Source organism: Anomalospiza imberbis, chromosome 16, assembly GCF_031753505.1.
Source record: "Anomalospiza imberbis isolate Cuckoo-Finch-1a 21T00152 chromosome 16, ASM3175350v1, whole genome shotgun sequence".
Taxonomy (NCBI): Eukaryota; Metazoa; Chordata; class Aves; order Passeriformes; family Viduidae; genus Anomalospiza; species Anomalospiza imberbis.
The window spans coordinates 16,891,573-16,916,339 of record NC_089696.1 but is presented as its reverse complement, the minus strand read 5'-3'; the positions used below and the strand labels follow the sequence as shown (position 1 = coordinate 16,916,339).

Here is a 24,767-nt window from a genome sequence, read left to right as displayed (position 1 = left end):
GAAACTGCATTTTGATATCTGAGTTTGTATATAACCCTCTGAAATGATGTGCTATGAGCAAATGTGGGGAAGAGCTGGCAGGACCTTAACAAACTTGCCTCTGTTCTGTCAGAGTTAATTTGGCATTAATTTCTCATAGGATGAACACTACCTGTGTGTTACTGAGAAATGCACTCCTTGTTTCAATCTGCCACTCTCCCTCCAGGGAAAAGGTGCCTGCATTCAGGCTTTGTCCCCAGACTACTGGTAGAACTTAAATGGACCTTTTAGGTGCCAGATGCTACACCTGTGTTGCAAACACCTGGCTCAACAGCTTCATCCTAAAATGATGACCTAGTAGGAAACAGCTGGATTTGTTTGGTGTGGTGTTCTTGGGGTTGGTTCTTGGAGCTGCTCTGGGCAGGGCCAAGAGTTGGATTTTATTGATTCCTGTGTGTCCTTTCCAACTCAGTGTATTCTGTTATTCACCTGCAGCAGGTTTTGCCACTCACCTCTGACAGTATTCAGTGACTTTCAGGAGATCCTATGCATAGTATTTGTTCTGGAAGAGGAGTTTTGTTATCTGTTTCTGGCATGTTTTCTGCAGGTGCCAGATTTGCTCTTGTTGACAGTTGCACAGTTGACTGCACTGTGTTAGAAACTGCTGCCTTCCTGCACTCTGAGACAAAGGGCCTTCCCAATTTTCCTGTCAGTTCCTGTGCTTCATCATTCAAATCTGAGCACACCGTTAACTGCTGCAGGGACTAAACTGTGTTTTGGCATCTCTCTGAACTTAAGATCAGTGACCCTGATGTTTGAGGGGTCTTTATTATCTGCTTTGCAAAAGTAATTTGGTTTTCAGTGGTTTTGGGTTTTTTTGGAAATGTGCTTATCCTTTTTACACCATCATTCCAGTGAGGATGAGGGGCTGCCAAATTATCAGCTCGTCAGGTGTTTCTTGAGAATGTTCAGTACAAAATCATGCTCAGTGTGCACTCTGGTGGCCCTTTGTTGGGTCCGTTGCATGTGGTGCTGCAGTCAGTAGACCTCTTCACTTTTCATGAGGCTTCCATCTGTGACTGGTCCAGGTTGGACCCACAAGGAGCAATTTTTGTATAAACAAATAGTGGCTTGCCCTTAATCCAGGATGAGCTTCCCAAGTCAGTGATAACTTTTCATAAGATTTTAAAGGTGGCTATATTCTTTGTAAAGTACCTGATTGCAGTAATGTTTCTGCCTGTGGCTGGACTTCTAGGAGACCTCTTTTCTATCAGCAGGCCTCTCAGATGACCAGAGGCAGTACTGTCAGTAGTAGGACCCATTCTCCTTGCTTCTTCTCTTTTTATGGTGTTTTAGCTGGGTTGAATTGATTCTGCACTATTTGAAGAGCATAGTCACTTCTCCTAAGACTTCAAATGCATCTCTGTTCTTCCATTCTTTGACTTGGCTCCTGTTGTCTGACATGTCTGCAGTTGTGCTTGTTTGGTTTTTTTTTTTCTTTTTCTTTTTTTTTTTTTTCTTTTTTTTTTCTTTTTAATGAAACATGAGGTGAAATCAAGACGGGTAGCCTCTATGATGTTTTCAGTTTCCTCAAGAAATAAATCAAATTTTAAAAAAAGACAATCTGTAAGCTAATTTAAGAACTAAAGCAGTGGGACTTAGAAATTCTCATCATACTTCTAATTTTCTATTAGCATTATTCTTTTCTAATATTCATCTCCTTAACGCTTATCTAGTGAGTTCTCAGGTGTCTTTCAGAGGCCTAAGTGGAGTTCTGTTATTTAAGGACCCAGTCCATGAGCAGCAAGAACTGAGTTGCCTTAGGTTCCCTTTGTTGCTGAGAGTGCCAGAAGAGGAGTCATCAGAAAAATCTTACCTGGGCGCAGTCTCAGACAGGTCTGTTCTTTGCTTTGGTGTTGACTCTTGACTCTTGAATTTCACAGTGCTGGTTAAGACCTGCTGAATTGGCAGTCAAGTAAAGGAGATCCTTCTACTTTGGCTCAGGGATTTTTGGTGATACACTTGGTGTATCAGTAACCTTGCAGAATTTGCTTATTGTGGTGTTATTAGAGCTCATATCTTTGAAACCTCATGTGCCAGGTATTCCTATAGCCAGCTTTTGTAGTTTGGGGAAAAGGATAAAGGCTCCTTTTCCCTGACAAATTTGTAGATACTACACAAAACCTTTCAGTATGGGCTTTTAGATTAGTGAAAAGTGTGTAGTATTTTCAGTTGAACATGAACAACAATAATGTTGTATTGCTAAAAAAAAAGAGAGGAAAAGAAAAGGGGCGGGGGCTTTTTCCTCTTTTCCCATAATCAGTCTTCATTTTTCCACATTGCTGTTAGAGCTGTTGAACAGCTTTAGACTCCTCCCTTGGATGAATGAAGAGCACAACACTCCAGGTAGTGTTTGTTGCTTGGTTCCAGTAATGAGCATAGCTGAGGGTGTATCTACAGTTTCCTTTGACCTCACCAGAATGGTCTCCAGAGAAATGGGAAAACTGACAGGCTATGCAATGCTCTTCTGAAGCAGGAGTGCTGCCGTGTTGCTGTCTGACAAAGGTTACTGTAGCATTTTTATAGAGTATTAGGACACGTCTCAGTTGTGGTAGAGAGAATTTGGTACCCCAGCCATAGGAAGCTGAGTTGAACTGGGTAATAGCTGTACCTGGAAGATGTGCCAACTTGCTCCTAATAATTTAAGCATTAACACATCACAGTAGGAGCAATGTAGATACATGTTCCTTTCCCTTTCTGTATGAAAGGGATTTTAGGCTGTGGAGCAGATTGGCTACCTTCTTTTTGTAGGGAATGATGGGGTGGATTTTCCTACTGAAGAAAATAATGATTGTGTGGTCTCCAGAGACTGTTCAAGAGGAGAACTTTTTAAGGGGGCAAGTGGCAGTGGGCAGGTTTTTTTTTTTTGTTGGTTTTTTTTTGTTGTTTTTTTTTGTTTGTTTTTTTTTTTTTTTTTTTTTTTTTACCAGCTGGAAAGCTTACAGTGGCTGGGAATCATCTTGGGTCAGACCCACAGCAGACAAGGAGGACAGCCAAGGAAGAAGAGTGGGGGTATTCCTCCTAGAGGCCCCCTGGGTGATATGCTAGATGGCTGGAGTAAGTAAGGGCTGGAAGTTGGATCAAGTGAGGATGATTTGTTATAGGATAGAACATTGGCCAGAGAGGAAATTACAACAGGGGCTCTTAAAGTGGCCCTAGTGTAAAAGTGGAAGTGGGTGTTTGTGTAATTTATCAGCAGGTGTGTGGCCAGGGGAGCCCTAGTTCAGAGGAAGTGGAGTATATTACTTGCTGGGTAGGATTCTTGGAGGGAGATTCCAAGGTATACAAGAAAAGAGAAGGGGATTTGAGGTGTCAGAATCTAAGTTGTGGGTTGCTAAGCCAAAGGTCGGGTGTCTGGGGCACAGGATCATGAGGGGGGAAGAAAAAGAAGAGGACAGACAGTAGATTGAAGGGTATAGTGAGAAGGTGAGATTTCTATAAAAGCAGTAGAATTGCAGAGGCTTACAGAAGGGAAAAGGAAGTCAGAGTATACAACAGTAGATGGGAAGTCAGGAAAAGTAGCAGCATCAAGACTCCTAGGTGCCAGTTGTTCAGCACCAGTTTGTGAACTGTATGCAGTTTTACAAACACTTAAAAAGTTAAAAAATGAAGAGAGGGGCGATTCTTACTGATTCTAAATACACTTTTGGGGTGGTCCACACCTTTGGAAAATTTGGGAAAAAAAAGAAGTTTGATCAGCACCTGTAGACGAAGGTTGGTTCATGAGGAATTAAAAAAAAAAAAAAACAAATCCTAGAAGCTATTAGGAGACCGGAAGCAATCGCAGTAGTACATGGCAAGAGACACAATCTACTCCCATTGAGAAAAATTCCAACCACACCGGGAGTTACTAGATATGTAAATGTGCCACTTAACACCTTCGACATCAGAGCCTTCATAAAAGAGATGGGCTGTTTGATAGATAATCCCTTGGAGGTGTCAGACCAGTTAGACTAGTTTCTTGTATTTATATCTGAGGTAACATGCAAACTAAAATTTGTTTAGTAAACATGGGATAAAAAAGACAAGAATTGTAAAAACAGAAGATGGTGACACAGAACACCCCTTTAAAGTTCTCTATACATAACCTGGAGACAAAGTGCTTATAAAAGCCTAGAGGGAAGTCTCCCTCACCCCTCACTGGGAAGATCCTTTTATTGTCCTTTTAATCACAGACACAGCAATTCAGACAGCAGAAAAAGGATGGATACACGTATCTCCAGTGAAGAGGATCGAGCACCAGGAAGAGAGACCTGAGGAAGCCACTCCTCTGGGTATAATTAAATTTGCCTTGTGGATGTTGCTGGTGGGTTTTTAGTTTTGTTTTGGGGTTTACTTTTTTATTGGTTATTTCCTCCCCTTTGTCCCCTTTCTTCTTCCTGTTTCCTTCACTTATCAAGCTATCTTTTAACCTACAAGCTTCCTTGGTTTTGTTCTAATTTTCTCCTCCTATCCCACTTGGAGCAGGGGAAAGCAAGCAGGCAGCTGGATGGTGCTTAGCCACTGAGTGGAGTTAATCCCCAACGTGCATGCAGTGTAAGAAAAATACACCTATACTTTGGGAAACTTGGCACATAGGTGAATTAGCTACAAGGTACAATAACTGACATGCTAGGTTGGCTTCCTACCATGACAAGCTCTAATTCAGGACTCATTTGAAATTACTTAAAGCAATTGCATCACTTAGTCACCAGGCAGAAAAGGCCAGTACAGCACTGCTAGGAAAACAGCTAAAATTCTGATGCCAGCCTTTGTTTTAAGACAGCAACTGCAGAGAATAATGAAAGGAATGCTTCCAAGTTGCACCTACGGAAGTCTTAAGATCTTGAATTACTTTTATCCTTTTACTCTATAAATTGATACCAGCCATCTCTGAAGCACATCTCAGACGCAAAGGAGTTACTGGGTCCAAAACTGAAAAAAATCATACAGGTATTTTTCACTTGTTATAAAGAAAATTTTAACACATTATCAACCTCTGCCAAAACACCTAAAAATGACAGATAATTAAGAACACATACAGCACAGAAATTCCATGCAGATGAATGTCCATTCAAACTTTGACAAGACAAACATAAATGGGAAATAAGGCATAAGTCTACTAAATGTGAAGGCTTTTAAGACAATATTTGTAAACCAGTATTTTCTTGTGCAACTATAAATTACGTTAATTGCATAATCACGCCCAATATTTCTTGTTGTCAGGTGATTAGACAGAGGTAATATCCTCCCCACTGTGTAAGGAGATGGGTTACAGTTGGTGGTGGAATTGCACTGGTACACATATTCCTCCCATTCAAAATACAAACATCTACCCTGCACTCTACCCTTCCCAAGAAACAACTAAACAACACATTAAAAAGCCCCAAACATTGAGAACTTGCTCCTTGACTACTTACCAGTTTATTTTACTATAACCCTTTCAACAGCATCAAAACATATGACCTCTCTATCTTGCATTAATCACCGCCTGTGCACTCTATTTGTCAAATACACAGTGCTGTGTGAAAACCCTTGATTTATGTGCAATTCATACTACTTCATGGATACTTCTTCCTGATGCATCTCTGCTACCTTTTCTGAAAAAACACTGCTTGTGTCTAGACAACAAATTAGTATGCTGGCCTTTTGATATCCTTTGACATACCAGGAGGGAAAATGGGTGGGAATACAGGGCATCCAAGTGGAGAATTTTTAAAAACACATATATGAAGCAAATTCAGAAAGGATAAAAACAGATGGAAATTCACTTGGGTAAGAAGCTAAATTAATAGATTCAGGAAGACAAGGCTTTGCATCTGACTGAATTTGAAAAGGTAGAGAAAGGTGGTGTAAATGCTTTTATGGCAGAAGATTATTCTTGCTATATACAAGGAAGTATATAGCAAAGGTACCCCAGTAATAACCTGCAGCTGCCCTGAATAAGCTGCTTTCAGATCATTTCTACAGAAACACTTGACACTGTGTGGAGAAGCAAAGTTCATTGACATGCACAAAGACACAGATGGGTAACTAAAATGTTATGCCATGTAAACAGGCTTACACCAGCCAGACCAAATGCTTCTAAAGTTTTAGATAAAAAACAGACAAAAAACATAAAACAAAATGCAAGTATGAGTGGCTAACCTGTTCTACTCTCAACATGTCTATCATCTGATCAAACAACAGGGTTTTCAGCAAGTCTCGATGAATTAAGAGAGCTTCCTGAGCATTACAGGCAGTGGGATATTCACACTTTGAGTCTTTGACTGAGGTTTAAGAGTACATAATTGATTACGTAACATTTACAATGAAGATTTTTGGATAATATATAAATTACAAATCACCAAAACTACATTGCATACTCCAAAGTTCTATTACACCCATGAGACTTATATGATGGAAAAAGGGGGATTTCCCCCTCAATTCAAGCCCTTAAAAACCCTAACCCTGACTAAGTTGCCCAAAATATTGGAAAAAGAAGGGTTTTTCTCACTTTAAGTTTCATATATGATGGAAAAGGGGATTCCCCCTCAATTCAACCTCTTAAAAATTCTAACCCTGACCCAAACCCTAATCCTTAGTCCTCCAAAATATTGGAAAAAGAGGGGTTTTCCTCATTAAATTCCTTATATGATGGAAAAGGGGGGATTTCCCCCTCAGTTCAAGCCCTTAAAAATCCCAACCCTAATCCTTTTCCTAACTTTAACTTTCTTATATGATGAAAAAGGGGGATTTTCCCCCTGAATTCAGGCCATTAAAAACCCAAACTCTAATCCTAATGCTAACCCTACCCCTAGGCAAAATGCTAAACCTAGGCATAACCAAAACCATTGGTGAGGGAGCAAAAGGTGCATGAAGGTGAGGCTGGTGCCAAGCAGAAATGCAGGGAGAAAGCAACTCTGTGTTCCCCTTGGCATGTCTTTTGTAGCTACAGTATGCCTGGAGCTCTGGGCTTTGTGATTTTCAGAACCCTAACCCTAGGCGTAACCCTAACATTAGGCAGAGAAGTAAAAGCAGCCTTGAACTAAGGCTGGTTCAAAGGAGAAAGCTGTGGAGGAAGCCATGTTTGGGCAATTCTGTGCTTGGGTTTTAATTAGGGATTTTCATGGCACAAACGTGATTTTCCATTTTTACATTTGAAAACTTAAGAAAAGCCTGTAAATCTGAAGGGAACTAGGTCATGTTAGTATTTTACATTCCTCTTCTCCAAGAAAAGTTTCCAGAGAGTGCAAGCTTAAATATCTATGAAGCTGCACAAAAAGCCAAGGTACTGTATTGTTCAATGCAACACCCCCAATGTAATGCAAGCCAAACATTCTGATTTCGGGCAAAATCCTCTCCTGCCAGTATTGACCATCTAAATCAACCATGCCTAGAAAGTTCTAGTCCAGAAAGCATGCACCCTTGAAGGTAATTTCTAGATTAATGAGTGGAATTACACACAAAAGGAAAAAAATCAGAACACAATTGCATTGTAAAGAATCATTCCTTTACAGTTGTCTTCAATATAAACTGAACATATTCTGTAACTACCAAAATGTCAAATGAAAGTCACCTTAAGCAGCAATTTCACGATCACATTAGGTATTTTTTAATACAACAATCTGCTAAGAAAAATGATCCATAGAAAAATGATGGGCTGTATAAAACCTTCCTTCAAGTTCAAGTTAATACGCAATACATCCAGAAACGACACCTTTTCCTACCAGTGCAAATTACTACGTCAAGACCAGCACAGAAAACAGCATGAAGAAATCAAACTTGCAAGATAAGGCTGCCGAAAAACTAGAAAAACAAGTTTTTTTCATTACAGTGCCAGTACAGCTTTTAACCAGGTGAATGCCAGCAAACTTTTGTCAGCTCCCTCACGACAGCCGCACTCCCGTCCTCAATCCTCCTTCAGCAGCTGAAGTGAAGCATTGCTTTTCTGGACCGTGTCTGAGTCCACGACCTGGCCGGAAAGAACTGCTTCCAGTCGCTCGTCGGTCTCCCTTTTCTCTCTGAACACACACCATAGCAACAGTCCCGTGCCTAGCACACTAAGAGGCAGCACCTTCACCGACGGCCTCTCGTGGCCGCTCCCCATCGACCGGCTAACGCTCCAAAACCGCGGACTGGCCTTGCTGCCGGAGAAGGGAATAGGCCCCCCGCCCTCCGGATCCACGCCCGCCGCACCCTCCGGGTTCCGCTGTCGTGCCAGCCCCCGCCGAGTCCCGGGCAGACACGGGGCTCGCCGCGCCCTGCAACGACACACGCGTGAGCATCGAAGGGCTCACGTAGCGGCCCGGCCCCAGCCCTCACCACCAGCGGCCCCGGCCCGGCCCTCGCCCCAGTCCCCGTCCTCGCTGCCGGCGGCCCTGGCCCACCCCTCTCCTCACCGCCAGCGTCCCAGCGCCCACATCCTCCCGCGCCGTACGTGAGCGGAAGCGCGAAGGCACGGCGGGCTGGGCCGCGGCCCAACGCAGCTGCCGCCGCGAGGGGAAGGCCGAGAGGACCCTGGGCTAAGGGGGTCGCGAACCGCACCACAGGACGGGGCACAGTGACCGCAGATGGCGTGCTCGGCGTTCACCGACTGCTACAGTGATGCTTCCTTCCACAGTTTGTGTTGAAGAGTCCATTTTATTCCGTATTAGGTACAGAGAATTGCCAGGTATTTCCTCAACACAACTAAGCTTTTGTAACAATTCAGTGATTTCATTGCACCGTTCTGTCAGATTCCGACCAACTTCCATTTAACCTGACAGCCAAAGACGACATCGACCTTTGAAGGCGAGTCGGTGGAGTGGTGTGGTGTGCACTGCTGTGGCAGAAAACGTTTCTTTTTCCACTAAAGTGTGCCGAGAAAACTTTTTAGCATATACCTGAAATAGCATGTTCTTAATAATGTATTTAGTACCTTTCTTAAAATATCTTGCAGCACTGCTCTTGAGCTGGTTTGTATTCACTCCAATTTCTACCACACTTGATCAATAAAAATAGCAAAAGCTGGGAGTAGGCACACAGAATCTGTAAATTCGTGCCAAATACTGGTCTTAGCAAAGAAGTGTTACAAATGTTGTCAGAAACTAGCTAACTATTCTCATAATAGTGTGCCCTCACTCTACTACACTGTGTTTGCTTTAGGGCAAAAATTGAAATAAAGTCAAGAATACTCACAAGAAGGTAAATCATCTTTGTGGCATAATACATGTTCAGTTTAATTTACATTCTGTACCACCCGAGTTTCTTCATAGAGTGTAATTCCAAATTCCTGTATTGCCATGCAGGTGCTCATCATCCTTTGACCCATTAAGAACTGATGCCACTGCAGTTGCCAGTTGGTGACTTACATACTCAACACTGGTATTTCCAGCTGTAAAATTTAGTTTTTTAATATGACATCAGTTATTTTGGCTTTTAAACAACAAAGCATTTTTGTCACAGAATTCACTAAATAATTTTGAAATAAGTCATCTACAGTAAACTGAATTGTGCTTTTGATTATAGAGTGCTAATCTGCAATAATTAAAAGAACTACTGCAATAATGAACTACCAAACAGGAAGAATATAATATGCAAATTACATCGTTAATAGTTTAAATGTGCAGATAGTATGTTCTACAAAATTTTTATATGAGTTTTTTCCTAGAAAAGTTTCTCAAAGCAAAAAGAAAAAAAATTAAGCATGTCACTAATTTTAAGCTAATTTAATTAGATCAAAGGTTCTTTGTTTTGTTGAAGTGCCAATTCTGAACATACAATCTGTAAAAGAAAAGATATATGTATGTATGTAGACACATGTATTCCCGGACATTAAATTCTCCTTTGACAGACAGTTCATGTATAAAGGGCATGATGGTCTGGAATGAGGGAAAACAAACAAACAAACAGAGAACCAAACTATAAACCTCTCAAAAAAAAAAAAAAAAAACCCCAAACCAAAATAAAAACAAAACCCCAAAACAAAACAAACCAAACAAAAATCCAAAACCAAACAACAAACAAAGAAAAAACAAACAAACAAACAAAAAAAACCAAACAAAAAAAAAAACCAAACGAAAAAAAACCCCCAAAAAAACCCCAAAACAACAACAAACCCCCAAAAAAACTTGTCTGGAATTAATCCAGATAAGCTGTGCCCCTTCGCAGGCAGCACTAGTTTTTCGTACTAAAAATCGTATGTGTTATGGTACTTACCTAACAGAAATCAAAGAAGAGGGAAGAAAAACAGGCAACTTCAAAAAGGCAAAAAGCAATACAAAAATATACAGAGAAAACTTCAAGTGTTATGAAAGAAATCAGACCTTGTGGTTAAAATACAGAAGTGGAGTTACTTAACAGACACGTTTGTGCTATTAATGATGTAATATCAATTTCCTTTTAAACTGGCACCTTAAGGACTGGAGACAAACTTCAGTTGCAACAGCAGTCAAAATTTTTCTAAAAAGCTAGAATTTCAAGTCATCAACAGATTTTTTGAGGACAAAGTAAGTCCTTGTGCACAGGAATCAAAACCCTAAGTATTTATTAAAAACTTTGTCTACTGAATTTTACCTCCATATAAGCAATACAAAAATATACAGAGAAAACTTCAAGTGTTATGAAAGAAATCAGACCTTGTGGTTAAAATACAGAAGTGGAGTTACTTAACAGACACGTTTGTGCTATTAATGATGTAATATCAATTTCCTTTTAAACTGGCACCTTAAGGACTGGAGACAAACTTCAGTTGCAACAGCAGTCAAAATTTTTCTAAAAAGCTAGAATTTCAAGTCATCAACAGATTTTTTGAGGACAAAGTAAGTCCTTGTGCACAGGAATCAAAACCCTAAGTATTTATTAAAAACTTTGTCTACTGAATTTTACCTCCATATATGCCAGATTATTTAACTGTTACTGTAACTGAAAACAGCATTGGGGTATTCACATTCTGAGCAGACAACAATGGAAAAGAAAGATACCAGAAAAACTCACCAGAATTTCCTTTGTATGCAATACCATGCTGACCTAATAAAATTCTAAGTTTTTTTATTTCTTCAGAAAGTTGCTTGTATTCCTAAGAAAGAAAATACGTTAAAAATAGTCCTCCCACTTTTCAAATACGTACCTAGATAGGGCGCTTTTAAGAAAAAAATGCCTCTGTGCACAGCTGTTACAACTTTTGGCTTTGAAGAACTTAAAATGCTTGTTCCAAGAACACGGAGCTAATTTTAGAAAAAGATACATGTCTGTATCTTTTTCTGCTGCCAAAAGAGGAGCCAGCTTTTTTCAAGCCCAAGAGTGAAAAATTGAAATGCTTTCTGTAACTATTTCAAATCTGTCCTGTAACTAGCATTTTGTCATAGAACAAATCTTGAGTTTGCTTCAGGACTAATTTTATAATTATTGTAATTCTGCAGTCTGGAAATTTGTCAACTGCTCAGCTCTTGACCTAGTAACTTCATGTTCTTGCTCTCAGCAGTTTCTGTTACCTTACAGACAGGGATTGCTTAGTTCTTTTGAGACTCAGAGCACACACCTGAAATCTCAGAGAAGCCCCTATTTTTTGCTGTGTTTTGGTATTTACATGAATAAAGATAGAGCAAAAGAGTAAGTATTTAAGACTCTGTGTTTACCAAACCAGCCAATTTATGTCAATTAAGCTATGATGAAGCCAGAAAAAGAAATAGAAATTATTAAATACTGCTTTGTTAATGAGTGAAAAAAATTAGTCATGTCCCAGCTCCTATGGGATCAAAATGGTGATTTTTATATTAAAGTATATTCAGCTTAACCATGGTTTTATTGGGTTATATTCATTAATTACTACATGGTGTTTTGTCTTTGCTACATTTTTCAAATAAAAAGACAATGCTTCTCTGCATTGCAATGAATGAATTCCCATTCATGCTCTTTTTCTAATGGTCAGGTTGCACTCTTTTAGGCTGAGCACACATTCTACCTCTATTTTCCCCATTACAACTCTGTTGCAGAAAAACTGTTCACATACACAAGAGTCATTCAGAAATAAATACAGCCATTCTGCCTTTTGCTTGTGCAACAGCCAGTGCATTCTTAGACAAGTCTGGGTAATTATCCACAGAGATAATGAAGAGTGTCCACATTCTCGAGGTTGGTTACACATTTATCTTCACTAGTAATTCCTTCCTGTCTCCAGACTGATATTCCCCAGAAAGAGTACCTACAAGGTGTTCATAACCCAAACACATAAACCAATTCCTTCATAACCCCTATTTTCTAACTGGGCATTCATTTTTGCTGGTTTGTTTTTGACTTAGGGGCTACAATAAAGATACCGAATCACACTACATGCAGGCTGTTACATATTGAAACCAGAAAAGAAAACCCCATGAAGAGATTCAGCTGAACACCAAGGGCATTTACATAATGCTCTCCCAATGATACTGTCATATACTGAAAAGGTGCCAATTCCACATTGTAAATATTATGCTCTATACCTTACTGCACTTTTCCACTGTTTCAAATTCCAGATTTATTTTCTTACTCTCTTTTTCAACTTCATTTTCTTCTGTTGCTTTTAGAAGTCCTGCTTCCTCAAAAATCTCTTTCAGAATTTTTTTGTAACCCTAGAAAAGAAAGTTTCCAAAAGGTGATAGATCAATCTATTAAACTCTCATCTCTGCTTGTAATTTGCACTGGCCATTCCAAATCCTCAAGCTTCATTACCAGCTCATATAGCAGTTACAGAACATGAAAATTACTTTTGCGAACTGCAGAATAAATGCATCTACTCTGAAAGGAGAAACTACAGAAGCCAAGTTTGGCTATCTGACAGTAATTGTTTTTTTTTTTACCAAATAGAGTTGGAAAGAATTAATAAACCTGGTTGGTTATTAGTTCATCGTACAGAAGCTGCTCTGCTTCATCCCACTTCCTTTGCAGTGCTTCAGTCAGAGTTGGATAAACTGAAAAATGGAAGTCAAACCATGTAAAAACCATGAGCACTGTCCTGCATTAGTTAATTCCTCTTCTAGTATCATGCAAGAGTATTTGTTTTAAGAACTCGGTGTTTCAATACACTACACAGTCTCTACTGCTTTCGAGAGCTGGGCTTATGCATAAGTTGCACTTCACACATTTAAAGTTTCTGGAGAATGACCACAAATTTTTCTTATTTCTAGATACAAGGCCTCATATTCCTTTGCTCAATGTAATTCTAATGGAGCTTTTTTGTAATGTAAGTAAATGGGCAGATACTACAGGGCTTATTCCTACAGTCCAAGAAAAGAAAAGAAAAAAAAAATCATTCATTGGGTCTGCACTAGCAATAACAACAACAACAACAACAAAAAAATCTCAAATAAAAAAATTATTTGAGAAATACCTATGTGTTATAATGACTGGGATTTAAAAAAACCCTTCATATAATATGTTAACATTTATTACTAATTTCTATTAAGGTACTAACTCTCAACCTAAAAATGGACACTCTGAGGATAGCTGTTTCACAAAGTATTTTTAAAATCTTACCTAAAAGTGAGTGGGGATGGCACACAAGAGGAGTCTCAAATGTCAGAGAGTAAACACAAGTACTTGGCTCAGACACATAAGCCAATTTATTGCTCTTTCCACAAACAAGATGAACCTAAACATCAGTAAAAACAAAGATGAGCAAAAAATGTCTACATGAAACAATACTATCACTGACGATCTATTTGCTGTGTTCCAATGCCAGTAGATGCATTTCTGTACATGCTGTCATGTCAAAGCTTTAAGCGCCTTCTTTTTTTCCAGCAAAAAGAGCATCATAGCAAGCACATCATCCATTTATTTTATGTCCATATATTTTATTTATTTTATTTTCAAATGTGAAAATTGTTTTCTTTAATGGGAAATGAATCTCCCCGCCAACCATTGTTCCTTGGACTACCAAGTACCATATTTCCAGCAAGAATGAGAGTAAAAAGGACGGTGAATAGGACACCCTTTAGAATCTCAACTAACATAAGCACATAATCTTCTTAAACTTTATTTCTGACCAATGTGCTAATTTTAAGAATACAAGACACATCCAGACTGCAGAGAATTGTTTCCATCTTTAGATTTGCAGCACCAATATTTTCTGTCTTCAAAATGAAATGCCAGTGAAAAATTCAATCACAATATCAATGGTCATACAAGAATATGAATTCTTTCTGCAGCTTTTATGGGAAATACAGATGTTAAGCAGGCACCTCCATCAGAGTATAACATTTTCCCCTTGGCCAGGATATAGCAGCCAAGTTGGCAGTTAATTGCAAGAGATTCAAAAGGTAAAGTGCTGGGTAATGCACTTGTATCATAACAACCCTGTGCACTGTTCCAGGCTTGGGCAAGAATAGCTGGAAAGCTGCTTGGTGGAGAAAGACCTGAGGATGCTGGTTGACAGGTGATACTCATCAGACTTGTGCTCCCGACCCTTCCATGGCTCCAGTGCCCTTCACTGGACAGGCTCCATCACCTCAAAGTCTTTTCTGAAATGTCCCTAGTGCTGCCTGTTCTAACACCATGCTTAGCTTCTCAGCATGCTATTGTTAACTGACAAATTCTTTTCCCTCCTTTTTCCTGGATGTTTTTAATAGGCTGGCATCTTGAATTCAACAAAGAGCTCTTTATTTTGCCTGACACAAATTACAAAGCACTGTACTGTATTTCTTCAGTAGTAATTATACCACTCTATCAAGGAAAAAAGAGTTGTAAGTAACCAATGAGAATACATAAGTAAATGTCCTCAAAATTTTATCCTGATTCTAGCTTTCCTCCTTCAGTCATTCACATAGTCCCTGCAGGAATTCATCTTTATTTTTTCTATCACAGCTTAAATGATGACTTCTTCAGGGTAGGAATGTTTCAGTTTGTGATCTCAAAAGTGTAAGTAGAGTCATGCTGTCTGAATTAGCATAGTCTAAGTTGTTATACCTTTGTCTGTCTGCTCTTAGTTTCACAGGAGTCTCCTTCCCTCATCCACATTCCAACAAATGTGTTGTTGTCAATTTCCCATTCGTGCCAGATTCTGAAAAAAGAGGACACTATTTTGTTTTAAGTTACTGGACACAAAAGGATGAACCCTCAAGAAGAAAACCAAAATACCCTTATATACCATGTTCAATTTAAGTATATATACTTCATTTTTGTTGTCTTAGTAGTTCCATCTCCTACAGCCAACACCTTGAAAGCAGTGTAGTTTGTGATCCAGGTTGCTATATAGGACACGTCAACAGCACTTTTTGAGAGCAGAGTTTTGGTGGATCAAATTTCAGTTTGCAAACCATTTGCAGGTAGAAATCTGTGTTTAAGTCTAGTAAAATAAAGTTTATAGATCAATCCCACAACAAATTCCATTAGGGTAAATACCCTGTGCAACTCAGTATGATTGCAGGATTTTTAGTGCTGGTGAAAGCACCTACAAAAACTAGGTGTAGTTTTTGCTAGTCCTAAGGCAAATGATACCCTCAGCATGGTGATGTACCAGTTTCCTCACATACCGGCTTACTGTTTCGCACATACAAAAAAAAGAGGCATCTATATATAAAATATCTAGAAAAGCAGTGGTCTCATTTATACTTAGATTTATTTCAGGTATTATGATTAGGTGGTATTATGATCCAGGGTCTTTAAATACTTTGGGATACTTTTTTTTTGGGTCTACATTGAGCATTTTATAACTTTTCATATTGTTTAGCAACCATTAGGCATAAAGCACTCTTTTAATTTTGTAATATTTGTATTTAACCCAAATGGCAAATAGTTAATGGCCATGAAATCTATGTTAATATAAGCTGTAGTTAGACATTGAATTTCTCACATGAACATATCACACTTGCAGTTGGCAGGGGTTATTAATCAGTCTCCAGCTAAAATAGGAGGTTCGTATTTATCAACAAAAAAAAAAAATCTGAATTTTTCAAGACAGGATATTTTTATGTATAACACCTTGGGAACTACCATGACCTAAGCTGACCAAAGGAAGAATCTTAATTTTAAAACTGCCTCATTTTTACAATCTATGAAGTGGCCTGCTGACAACATAGCTAAAACATAAAAAGGTCTAAATGTCTCACCCTAAAATCCCACTATAGGCATTCCATCGAAAAGTCTGCTCATGCTGAGTGACATTATGGAAAGGACAAAACTCATACTTGTACCTTAAAAGGAAAGAAAAGAAACACAAAATAAGAAATGTTTCAGATTGGAATAAAAAACTAGTTAATTCCTAGTAAGTATATAAACAAATATCCAAAGCCATTACTCACGTGGATTCCACAAAACTGAAACACTTGCCAGCAAGCCTAAAGAGATGTGCCGGGCCTAAAAACATCACAACATGACATAAAAGAAAAAGAATGTTTTGGTTAAATTTAAGCAAGCTACTGTGGTAGGAAAAGTGCGAGGAGTATGTGACAAATTAAATTTTCTGCTGTACATAAGGAAATTTTTATCTTCCATATGAATTACTGTAAGTTCCCACTAGCATTATACTGGATTGCGTCACGATCTTTAAAGTTTTCCATTCTCACTACCCAGTGAAATAGATAAGACTAATTTGACAACAATAATGAGAAACCTGTGTAAAAATAAACATTTGGAGGTTGGGTCCATAAAAGGACTCATCAGTGCAGATCCTGCCAAAATCTAACATTGAAATCACTGAAACTCTTGCTTGGCAGCTGTCTGTCTCCAAATTCATCCCAGCTCTGCAAGTTTATACTAGTAAAGCTCGTTTGTTCAAAATGTTGACAGTGCTGCATATTTAAGTTTCACTGAGATTCTCAAACTGGATATTCTTTTTTGCCATTTGCCTTCATGGTCTGATCCAGGTAGTATTTAACAAGATAAAACTTTTGCTGTCAGACAGGTCAGCAGTTGCAATTCTATTCTTTTAGTATTGACTACAAGGCTTGCTGTCAAAGAAATCCAAGACAGGTAACTTGTCATTAAAAAGAGGGTGAAAAATTCTGAACTACATGCTAGAGGAGTATTTCAGTATCTCTCGTATAAGGAAATTTACCTTAGAATTACTAAATATTTACGAGGAAAGAGGGAAAGAGGAAAAGAGATCACAAAGCAAATATAGTAAAATCCCATCCTGGATTCTAATTCCCCACTGTCAGGATTGGCTGGGTACTTTTTCTAAGTATCTAGACAAGCAATCCTACAAACAAAGGTCACACTACCAGAATCATGCCCTCCAGAATGCTTTAACCACTGGGATACAGGGATACTGGGATACAGGCAGGTGCTCTTTCCCAAGTGTTCTTCTGACTGCATGATCTTGCATTTCATTCTAGAGATGGGCTTGACCCAAGGGTTTGCTTCTCTATTACATGAAATCTGTGCCTCAGTGATTAGGATGCTCTCCCCGCAAATGAAAAACAGCAAATGTGAATGTGTTCATAAGGAATGCATTAAACTCACGTCTCCCTTTCTGCTGTAGAAGAGAAACTGCCAGAACTATTACCCCAACTGCTTTGTAGAAGAAAAGAACAAGTACGGTTTCCATGCTAAAGAAATAATTGTGCAAGGCGGGGTCCCATGCCCTAGGTTTGTGTTCTATATACATTCCAAATTATTGGCTACGTGTAAGATCCCACAAGAAAGAAAGAGGGATTTCTGGTGTGCTGTCCTTTTTTCCTACAACTTTTGGCATCTTCCCATTCAGCATTCTATTATTAATCCCATTTCTAACTATTTCACATTTCACATACAGTACATGCAGAATTATACACTTGAGTTTATAAAACGTGACAGAAAACATAATCACATTCAAAAGCATAATCACATTCAATGTTGTCATACCAAAATGCCTTTCTTGAATCTGAACAAGGTTTAAGTTTCCGCCTAAGGTTAGCAGAGAGACAAGAGTTCCTCCCTTTTGCTTAGTCTTTGCCTTCAATGTTTATCTGCTCTCCTCTACAGATGGCCTAGAATTTTGTACATCCCTGTTCATTTTGCTTAAGGGGTGTATTTATGTTGCAACACCGAGGCTGTGTGTGAAACTGGGCCCCTCTGACTGGTTCCAAGACTACTTGTAGGACTTTTTTTTAAAACTATGTTTGGGTACTAAGTACTATCAGACGATGGGATGACTTTCATATGATAATCTTAATGACGCTGAGGATTGTGTCAAGAAAAAAAGAGTGTATAGTGTGGGCCAAAAGGATCTGTTACCAGCTAGAAAAATACAGAATAAAATGTATGGATAGTCCCATCACAAAAACAGTACTAACAGCACCGGGACCTGGAACCACCAGTGAAGTTAATATAGGTTTTAATTCTTCAGGAGCACAATGCCCTTGCTTATTTTCCACGATGCTTATAAAACCACACGCAAAATTCGGTTTTGTATGCATAAAGTCGAAATAGACTATTTGCACTGCAAACAACTGTTGCTAAATGACGAAAACTGTAGTTAAAAAAAAAAAAGTAACGGTTGCATATACCTGATACTGCAGACGGAGACATCTTTGGCTGCAGCCTATTTGTTTGAGGCAAGAATGGGTTATTCAACCTTTCAAAAGAAGGAAGGTTAAACGTTTAAGGCTGAGTTATGCATCTGGGCGTCCAAAGATCCTCCCCTACCTGTGTGTCTCAACACCGACGGCCGCTGCCCGCGGGCCAACAGCGGGGTCTGCGGCAGCGGCCCGGCCCGGCCCGGCGCCCCATCCCCGTTGGAAGAAAAGGGCTGGAGCAGACAGCCCCTAACCCGCCCAGTGTAGGTGGATCGCGGGACGACACGGCGAGCAGGCGGCCACGTACCCGAACGTATTCGGCTCCTCCACGATCTTCATTTTCCCCGCCGAGGCGAAGAGACCTGCCAGGAGAGAGCAGTTGGGCTCGGCGGATGGACCAAGCGAGCGGCGCGCCCGCCCGCGCCGCGGCCCCCGCACCCACCCAGCGCCGCGCTCAGCGTCGCAAGCAGCACCCGAGCCGCCATCGCCTGCTCCGCGGGAAGCGGAAGTGCGCGACGCCGCGGGGCGGGGTCTCCGCCGAGCGCGGCCATGGAGAGCGGACGGCGCCGGGGCCGGCGCGGGGGCCGGCGCGGGACTCGGAGCCTCGAGACTTTCGCGGCGGAAGCGGAGGCCGCGCTGACAGGTGCATGAGGCGCCGCGGGACGCGGGCAAGAGCAGGTGGGTCCTGCCGAACTGCGCCGCGTCACCGCTGGGCATTGATGTACGCCTGCTGTTTTCAGCTTGCCTGGACGGCGAGAGGGCCGCGGATGGGGGCGCTCGGGAGGCCAAGTTTCCCTGCCCCCTTGCCATGTGGGAGCTCGGACACTGCGATCCCAAGAAATGCACCGGGAGAAAACTAGCCCGGAAGGGGTTGCTGCGAACCCTGCACCTCCGCCAGAGATTCCCGGGCGTCGTCCTGAGTCCGCTGGCCACGGAGTACGTCTCTCCGGCTGACAGGTGGGGGCCTCGGTGCCTGTTGGCAAAACTCGGGCGGCGAGGCAAGTGGGGGAGGTGCAGACTGTGAGGGAGAGCACTTGGTTCAAATACCGTCCTGATGCTGTATTAGAGAGAGCATTTTAACCACTGATACATGGCTGAAACTCATATGGAGTAAAATTGACCTTATTACATTACACTGATGCATGAACGTGAGAAACAGAGTCGTTTTATCAAATCAGCTTAACATTTTTACACAGCTAGTGTAAAAACAGCTACAGATGAGCAAAGCATCTGTAGATCCCAATGAAAAATCAAAGTGCACATCCTGTAGGTTAGTTTCTTCAGAGCACGGCCCTATAGCTACTGTGTTTTCCATCATGCTCTACTCAAGTTCTTCGGTTAGACAGCCGAAGTTGGTATTAACCAGAAAAGTTTTTGCGGAAAATGAGAATTTTCTTCAAATGTGCCTGCAGAAAAAAAAGATTTGTCTCTAGAAGCAGAGAGAACCTAGCAGACAACCCAAATTGGAACTTCGGTGTAGTTGAAGGTTGAAGAATTATTCACATTTCATTTTGAAACACATGGGTAAACCTTTTTTTGCCATTTGCATGGTTAGAGGAAAACCATGCTACTAATCTTTCTCATTGCGTCTCTATTATAGGTTATTGGAAAGCGTATGGGTTCTCATTGACAAAAGCAGGGGATATATGCAAGTTTGTTGCCAATATAAAGCAGCAATTGGAATTCTCACATCATCCGTATAATGGTGACAATTTTTCAAATACAGTGATGTTTCTTTTTTTCAGGCATGTCATTGCTCAGAGTGGAATTGCAGTAATAGATTGCTCATGGGCCAAATTAGAAGAAACTCCCTTTAAGAGAATGAGGGGGAGTCATCTGCGGTTGCTGCCTTACTTGGTGGCTGCAAATCCTGTAAACTACGGTCGGCCGTGCAAGCTGTCCTGTGTGGAAGCTTTTGCTGCAGCATTTTGCATTGTTGGTAGGCTCAATTTGTCTGATGTGAAATATGGTGCTAGCAATTGCTACATCCTTAATAAATCAGAAGAGATGGTCTCCGACAAAATAAACTGTAATGCTGTCAATACGGGTCATCACTTTCTTGACTCTGGGATCAGATTGTCCTAGCCTTCTTCCAAGTGCATGTTACCAGTCAAACTGAGGTATCCATGGAGTATTCATGTGAGCTACTAAACAGGACACAAACTGATTATCCTCATTTTGTCTGGATGGTGTATAACGTTAGAAAAACTTAAAAAAAAAGAAGATGGAACACGAATCCTTAGGCAAGTTTGCCTTAATGAGAGGTAGCAGCTGGCTGTTGATAGGTCGAGGTCTGGGTAAGAACAACAGAAATTGCCCCCTCTTGTGATGTTTTGTTCTCATCACAGAACTTTGATAAGAGAAAAGCTCTACCATACTGCAGACAAATCTTATCTTCTGAAAATACTGTATGTACAATTGGTCTTGTACTGAAGGGCCGTGGGACCTAGAGCTTGAATCATTCATTACCTGTACAAAATATTTTATGTAGCACTTGCTAGAAGGCTATGAACTACTCTTGGATTCAGTTCTTGGATTCAATTCAGTTTCAAGTTAAACTGAAATTTGAAAATATCTGTAGTCTTTCCAAAAGTTTTAATCCTTGGAACACTGAAAGAAACACTGGCAAACATCTTTCTCTTGTATTGACATGAATGCACATACTTAACTAGAAACATGTAAGCTGAGTGAAATCTCAGAGTAAAGAAGAAAACCGATAATTTATTTTCTCTTTTAGGATTCCCAGATCTAGCCACCATTCTTCTAAGGAAATTTAAATGGGGTAAGGCATTTATTGACCTGAACAAAAATCTCTTGGAAAAATATGCAGCCTGTCATTGCCAGGACGACATGCTAATCATTGAGAAGGACTTTTTAGCCTGTGTCCAAGAAAAAAAAGACGAAGAAGTAGGTAAGGGAAAGACAGAGAAACACTACACATGCCCTTTTTTCTAACTAGTTTCTTCACAGTCTTTTCCTTAAATCTCATAAAAATATTAGCAAGGTGGAAAATAAGTGCTTTGCAGATACGTGTTCTGTCTTTATACTATGCTAAGTGTACCTGTTTGCCCATTTTTTTCAACTCAAATAGGGTGAAAATAACTAAAGCAATTTAATGCATAGGGTATTCACAGGTGATCCGTAAAGCAGTTACCCTTATTCAGCTAACCAAATTGGAAAACTTGGGAGCAATAAGAAAATACAATGCTTCCTTGTTTTCTATACAGATGTTAAAAACAGAGTATGAGTAAAAAGACTAGTAATTGAGAAGGAACTATGAGAGAAATACAGGCATACGGTCAGACAGTAGGTTAGTTATACATAAATCTAAGAAGGACCTTTAATAGACATATTTATATAATACTCAATCAAGATGTTTAAAATCAGACCTATAATTAAAATAATTTATAATAAGTACAAGTAGTTTATTCCCAAAGTCTTACAGTAATTTATTGCAATCCCAGTATTTCAGGCTGTATTCACCAGTGAGTGCTTGGTCTCATTCAAGACAGCACAAAGAAAAGCAAATAATCAAGAACATATGAAAAGGGATTATCCTAATTAACATTTTCCTTTCGTGGTGATTAAGCCCTTAAAATAGGCCAGGGGCTCATACTGTAAGAAGACGGTCAATAGCCTTCACTTGCTCTAAACTTTGATCTCTTTGCCATGATACTGAATTAAACCATCCTCTTGGTGGAAGCCTGTCTAGTTAGATTAAACTGAAGACAGCTCTTAAGAGGCAACACGGCTATGCCACTTAAAGCACACTTGACACCGACAATCCTATGTATTTTCTGGTGGAACTGCAGAACCAAGATTTGTTTGACTTTTCTGACAGTTTTTCCCAGCTACTTCAGCCACAGTAAGCCCAGCCCTACCCTTACTCAGCAAGAGCTAAACCTGGACAGCTGTAATTCACTTCTCAGTGGACATCAGCTAACTAGATAGCTGTTGTAGAACTGAATCCATGTTTTCTTACCCAAAGCCTTAGAAACATACTTATGCAATCTGACCACCTCAAAAGAGCTACAGAACCCCTTGGAGGGGGTGAGGGAAAAGAGTGAAAAGCCTAGACTGGGCAGGCAGGACTTGGGTTCCCATTTTCTCATCTCCCCCAGTTTCTCCTCAAACAACTATGGTAGACTTATAAGAGATGTGAACTAGCCTTTCTCTGCCTTTCCCTCCCTGCCATTAATCTATGAAAATGAAGGAAGACCATTATGAAAATGCTTTTTTCATCTTCTGCAGTTTTTCCTTCTTTTTCCAGATCCATTTGATGTTGACTTAGAAAAAGAATTTTCTAATCCCAACAGGCCAGTCAATTCCTCAGGGTAATGAAATTTAATTTAAATTAATAGTTTTACTTACTATAAATTATTTTGCTTTTATAATGTTGAAAAATGTTTCCAGTCTAGCACAAAGGAAGGAAGACTCTGAGGAGGACAACGTGAGCAGTCCAGATGATGCCACTGAAAGCAGTGAAAGCATTGATGAGAGCAGTCCAGAAGGAATAAAAATCCCCAACAATCCCAAAGATTTGTAACACCTTGTATAAAGAAGTTTTCTTGTGAATACTTGAGTGTGTCTTGTTCACCTGTAACTTGGTGCTTAGCAAACCTCAGTCTCTGTGCACGTTTGAAGGTATTTTATGCACGAGGGCTCTAGGTTATTTAATTTTTAGGTAAGTATGGAACATTAAATTATTTTGTAACGAGTTTGAAGCTTGGTTACAAGTTAAAAAATAACCCAGTATTCTAAAATGTGTCTGGAAAGTGGTTTATAGGGGATTTTTTTAACTAATAGTATATTAGGTAAACTTGCTTAACTTCTGGTCTATATTTCAACAGGAGAACATGACTAAGCTATTGCCCTGTTCATGGTACCTACCACATAGGGAATCTCTGACTTTTTGTAGGCTTGAACCTGCCATATGTATTTCAACTACTTAATCATTTAGAATAAACTGAGCTAAGCCTGAAAGGAAAAATTACTTCTTGGAATTGCTTTAACATTTCAGTATGTCTTTTCAGGAACTTTAATTGCTCATTTTATTTACCCTGATACAGTCCTAAGCAACAACAGTGTTTTTGGCACTTCATATTCAGAACTGTACTGTGAAATTTCACATCACAGGTTCATCAGTGTGTATTTTCATCACTCGAAGTGGCACTGTACCAAGTAAGAAATACACATTGTCTGGTCCTTAAAGCTTTGTGACACTCGTACCAGCACTAGTATCTTAGGTCACTTTTCGCTACGCCTGCCAGTTTGTATAGTGAAAATGAGCTGTTAGCAGTTGTTTTATATGTATTTAAATAGAATACTCTTTGGAGTTTCAAGCACCCAACTGAAACCTAAACTTTGTGATCCTTCAGTAGAATTGGCAGTACTAAGGACGATTCTTAGACTCACTTTCACAAATAGAAGTTCTTCACATCACAGGACTTTCTCCTCTTGTCCCTCTCCTACTAGAAGGATTAATTACTAGTGCTACTGGAGCTAGAGCTGGGAGCAACAGCAGCAGTTTGGTGGTACCAATACACAATTTCCCTTTTAAAAACAAGAAGCATAAGTAAATTAATTCTGCAAGCAGACTTTCCTTTTGATTTTGTTTTTTCAATAACCTCCCCACCCATATGAAATCTGTCCCAAATGTACTGCTTTAGCAAGGATTTCTTGGACAGTGACAAGAAAGCAATTCAACATAACTTTTAAAAGCCTAAAAACCATGTGAGCATGTCTCACATGGTTTAGCTATTCTAATTTGGGGGAATGCTTTTATATTATAAAGCTGTAGTGATCAAATGCAGACAAGCAATACAGATCTGGGAACAGAGCTGTGTAATTAACTTAAGTGCCGAGCTGTAGGCTTTTTTTATTAAAACCACTGAAGAAGCTAAGCTCAGATGGAACAAAGCTTTTAACTTTTTTTTGTTTTGCAGAATTATTTTGACTTAAAAATATAATTTAAAAAGCAGTGAAAGTTTAATAGAGGGTGTATCAGCTTGACATACATAAACACAACTTACATAATTTAACAGATTTCCTTTACAGAAGGAAATTCTAATTGCACAGAGCACATGCTTTCCCTAGAAGCTGTATGGATTAATATATGGAAAGAGGCACAAAATTGTTTCTGATAAACAAGCTCCATTAAAAGTCATCAGCATCCCTTGGACAACTTCTATTATTGTTCGTATCACTCAAAAGCTCACGATTTTATATTAACATGGTCACATCAGTATGCTGATCCCATTATACACAGTAAGCAGTTGATCTCTGCTTGAGGAACTGATCAGAATTGACTTGCTGCAG

The 24,767-nt window shown here is 39.8% G+C and overlaps 2 protein-coding genes across 3 annotated transcripts; one reads left to right on the top strand and one right to left on the bottom strand.

Moving 5' to 3' along the window:
- Positions 1–9,197: 9,197 nt before the first annotated feature.
- Positions 9,198–19,000, bottom strand: LOC137483925 (N-acetylglucosamine-1-phosphotransferase subunit gamma-like). 2 transcript variants are annotated; one of them, XM_068207416.1, is made up of 11 exons: positions 18,892–19,000; positions 18,757–18,811; positions 18,441–18,508; positions 16,254–16,308; positions 16,062–16,145; positions 14,920–15,013; positions 13,492–13,606; positions 12,844–12,926; positions 12,459–12,587; positions 10,975–11,056; positions 9,198–9,373 (listed from the first exon to the last, which is right to left on the bottom strand). In XM_068207416.1, the coding sequence occupies exons 1-11, from the start codon at positions 18,998–19,000 to the stop codon at positions 9,249–9,251; spliced, it is 999 nt and encodes a 332-aa protein (XP_068063517.1). In that variant the 3' UTR covers positions 9,198–9,248. The 2 variants fall into 2 exon arrangements, with proteins under 2 accessions (XP_068063517.1, XP_068063518.1); XM_068207417.1 differs by lacking the exon at positions 9,198–9,373 and adding an exon at positions 9,689–9,762 and having other exon boundaries at positions 18,892–18,991.
- On the top strand, positions 18,946–23,026 carry LOC137483926 (18S rRNA aminocarboxypropyltransferase-like). Its single transcript, XM_068207418.1, has 6 exons — positions 18,946–19,092; positions 19,190–19,406; positions 20,195–20,388; positions 21,187–21,360; positions 22,720–22,783; positions 22,863–23,026. Exons 1-6 carry the CDS (start codon positions 18,999–19,001, stop codon positions 22,993–22,995), a joined length of 876 nt encoding a protein of 291 aa, XP_068063519.1. The 5' UTR covers positions 18,946–18,998; the 3' UTR covers positions 22,996–23,026.
- Positions 23,027–24,767: the final 1,741 nt, after the last annotated feature.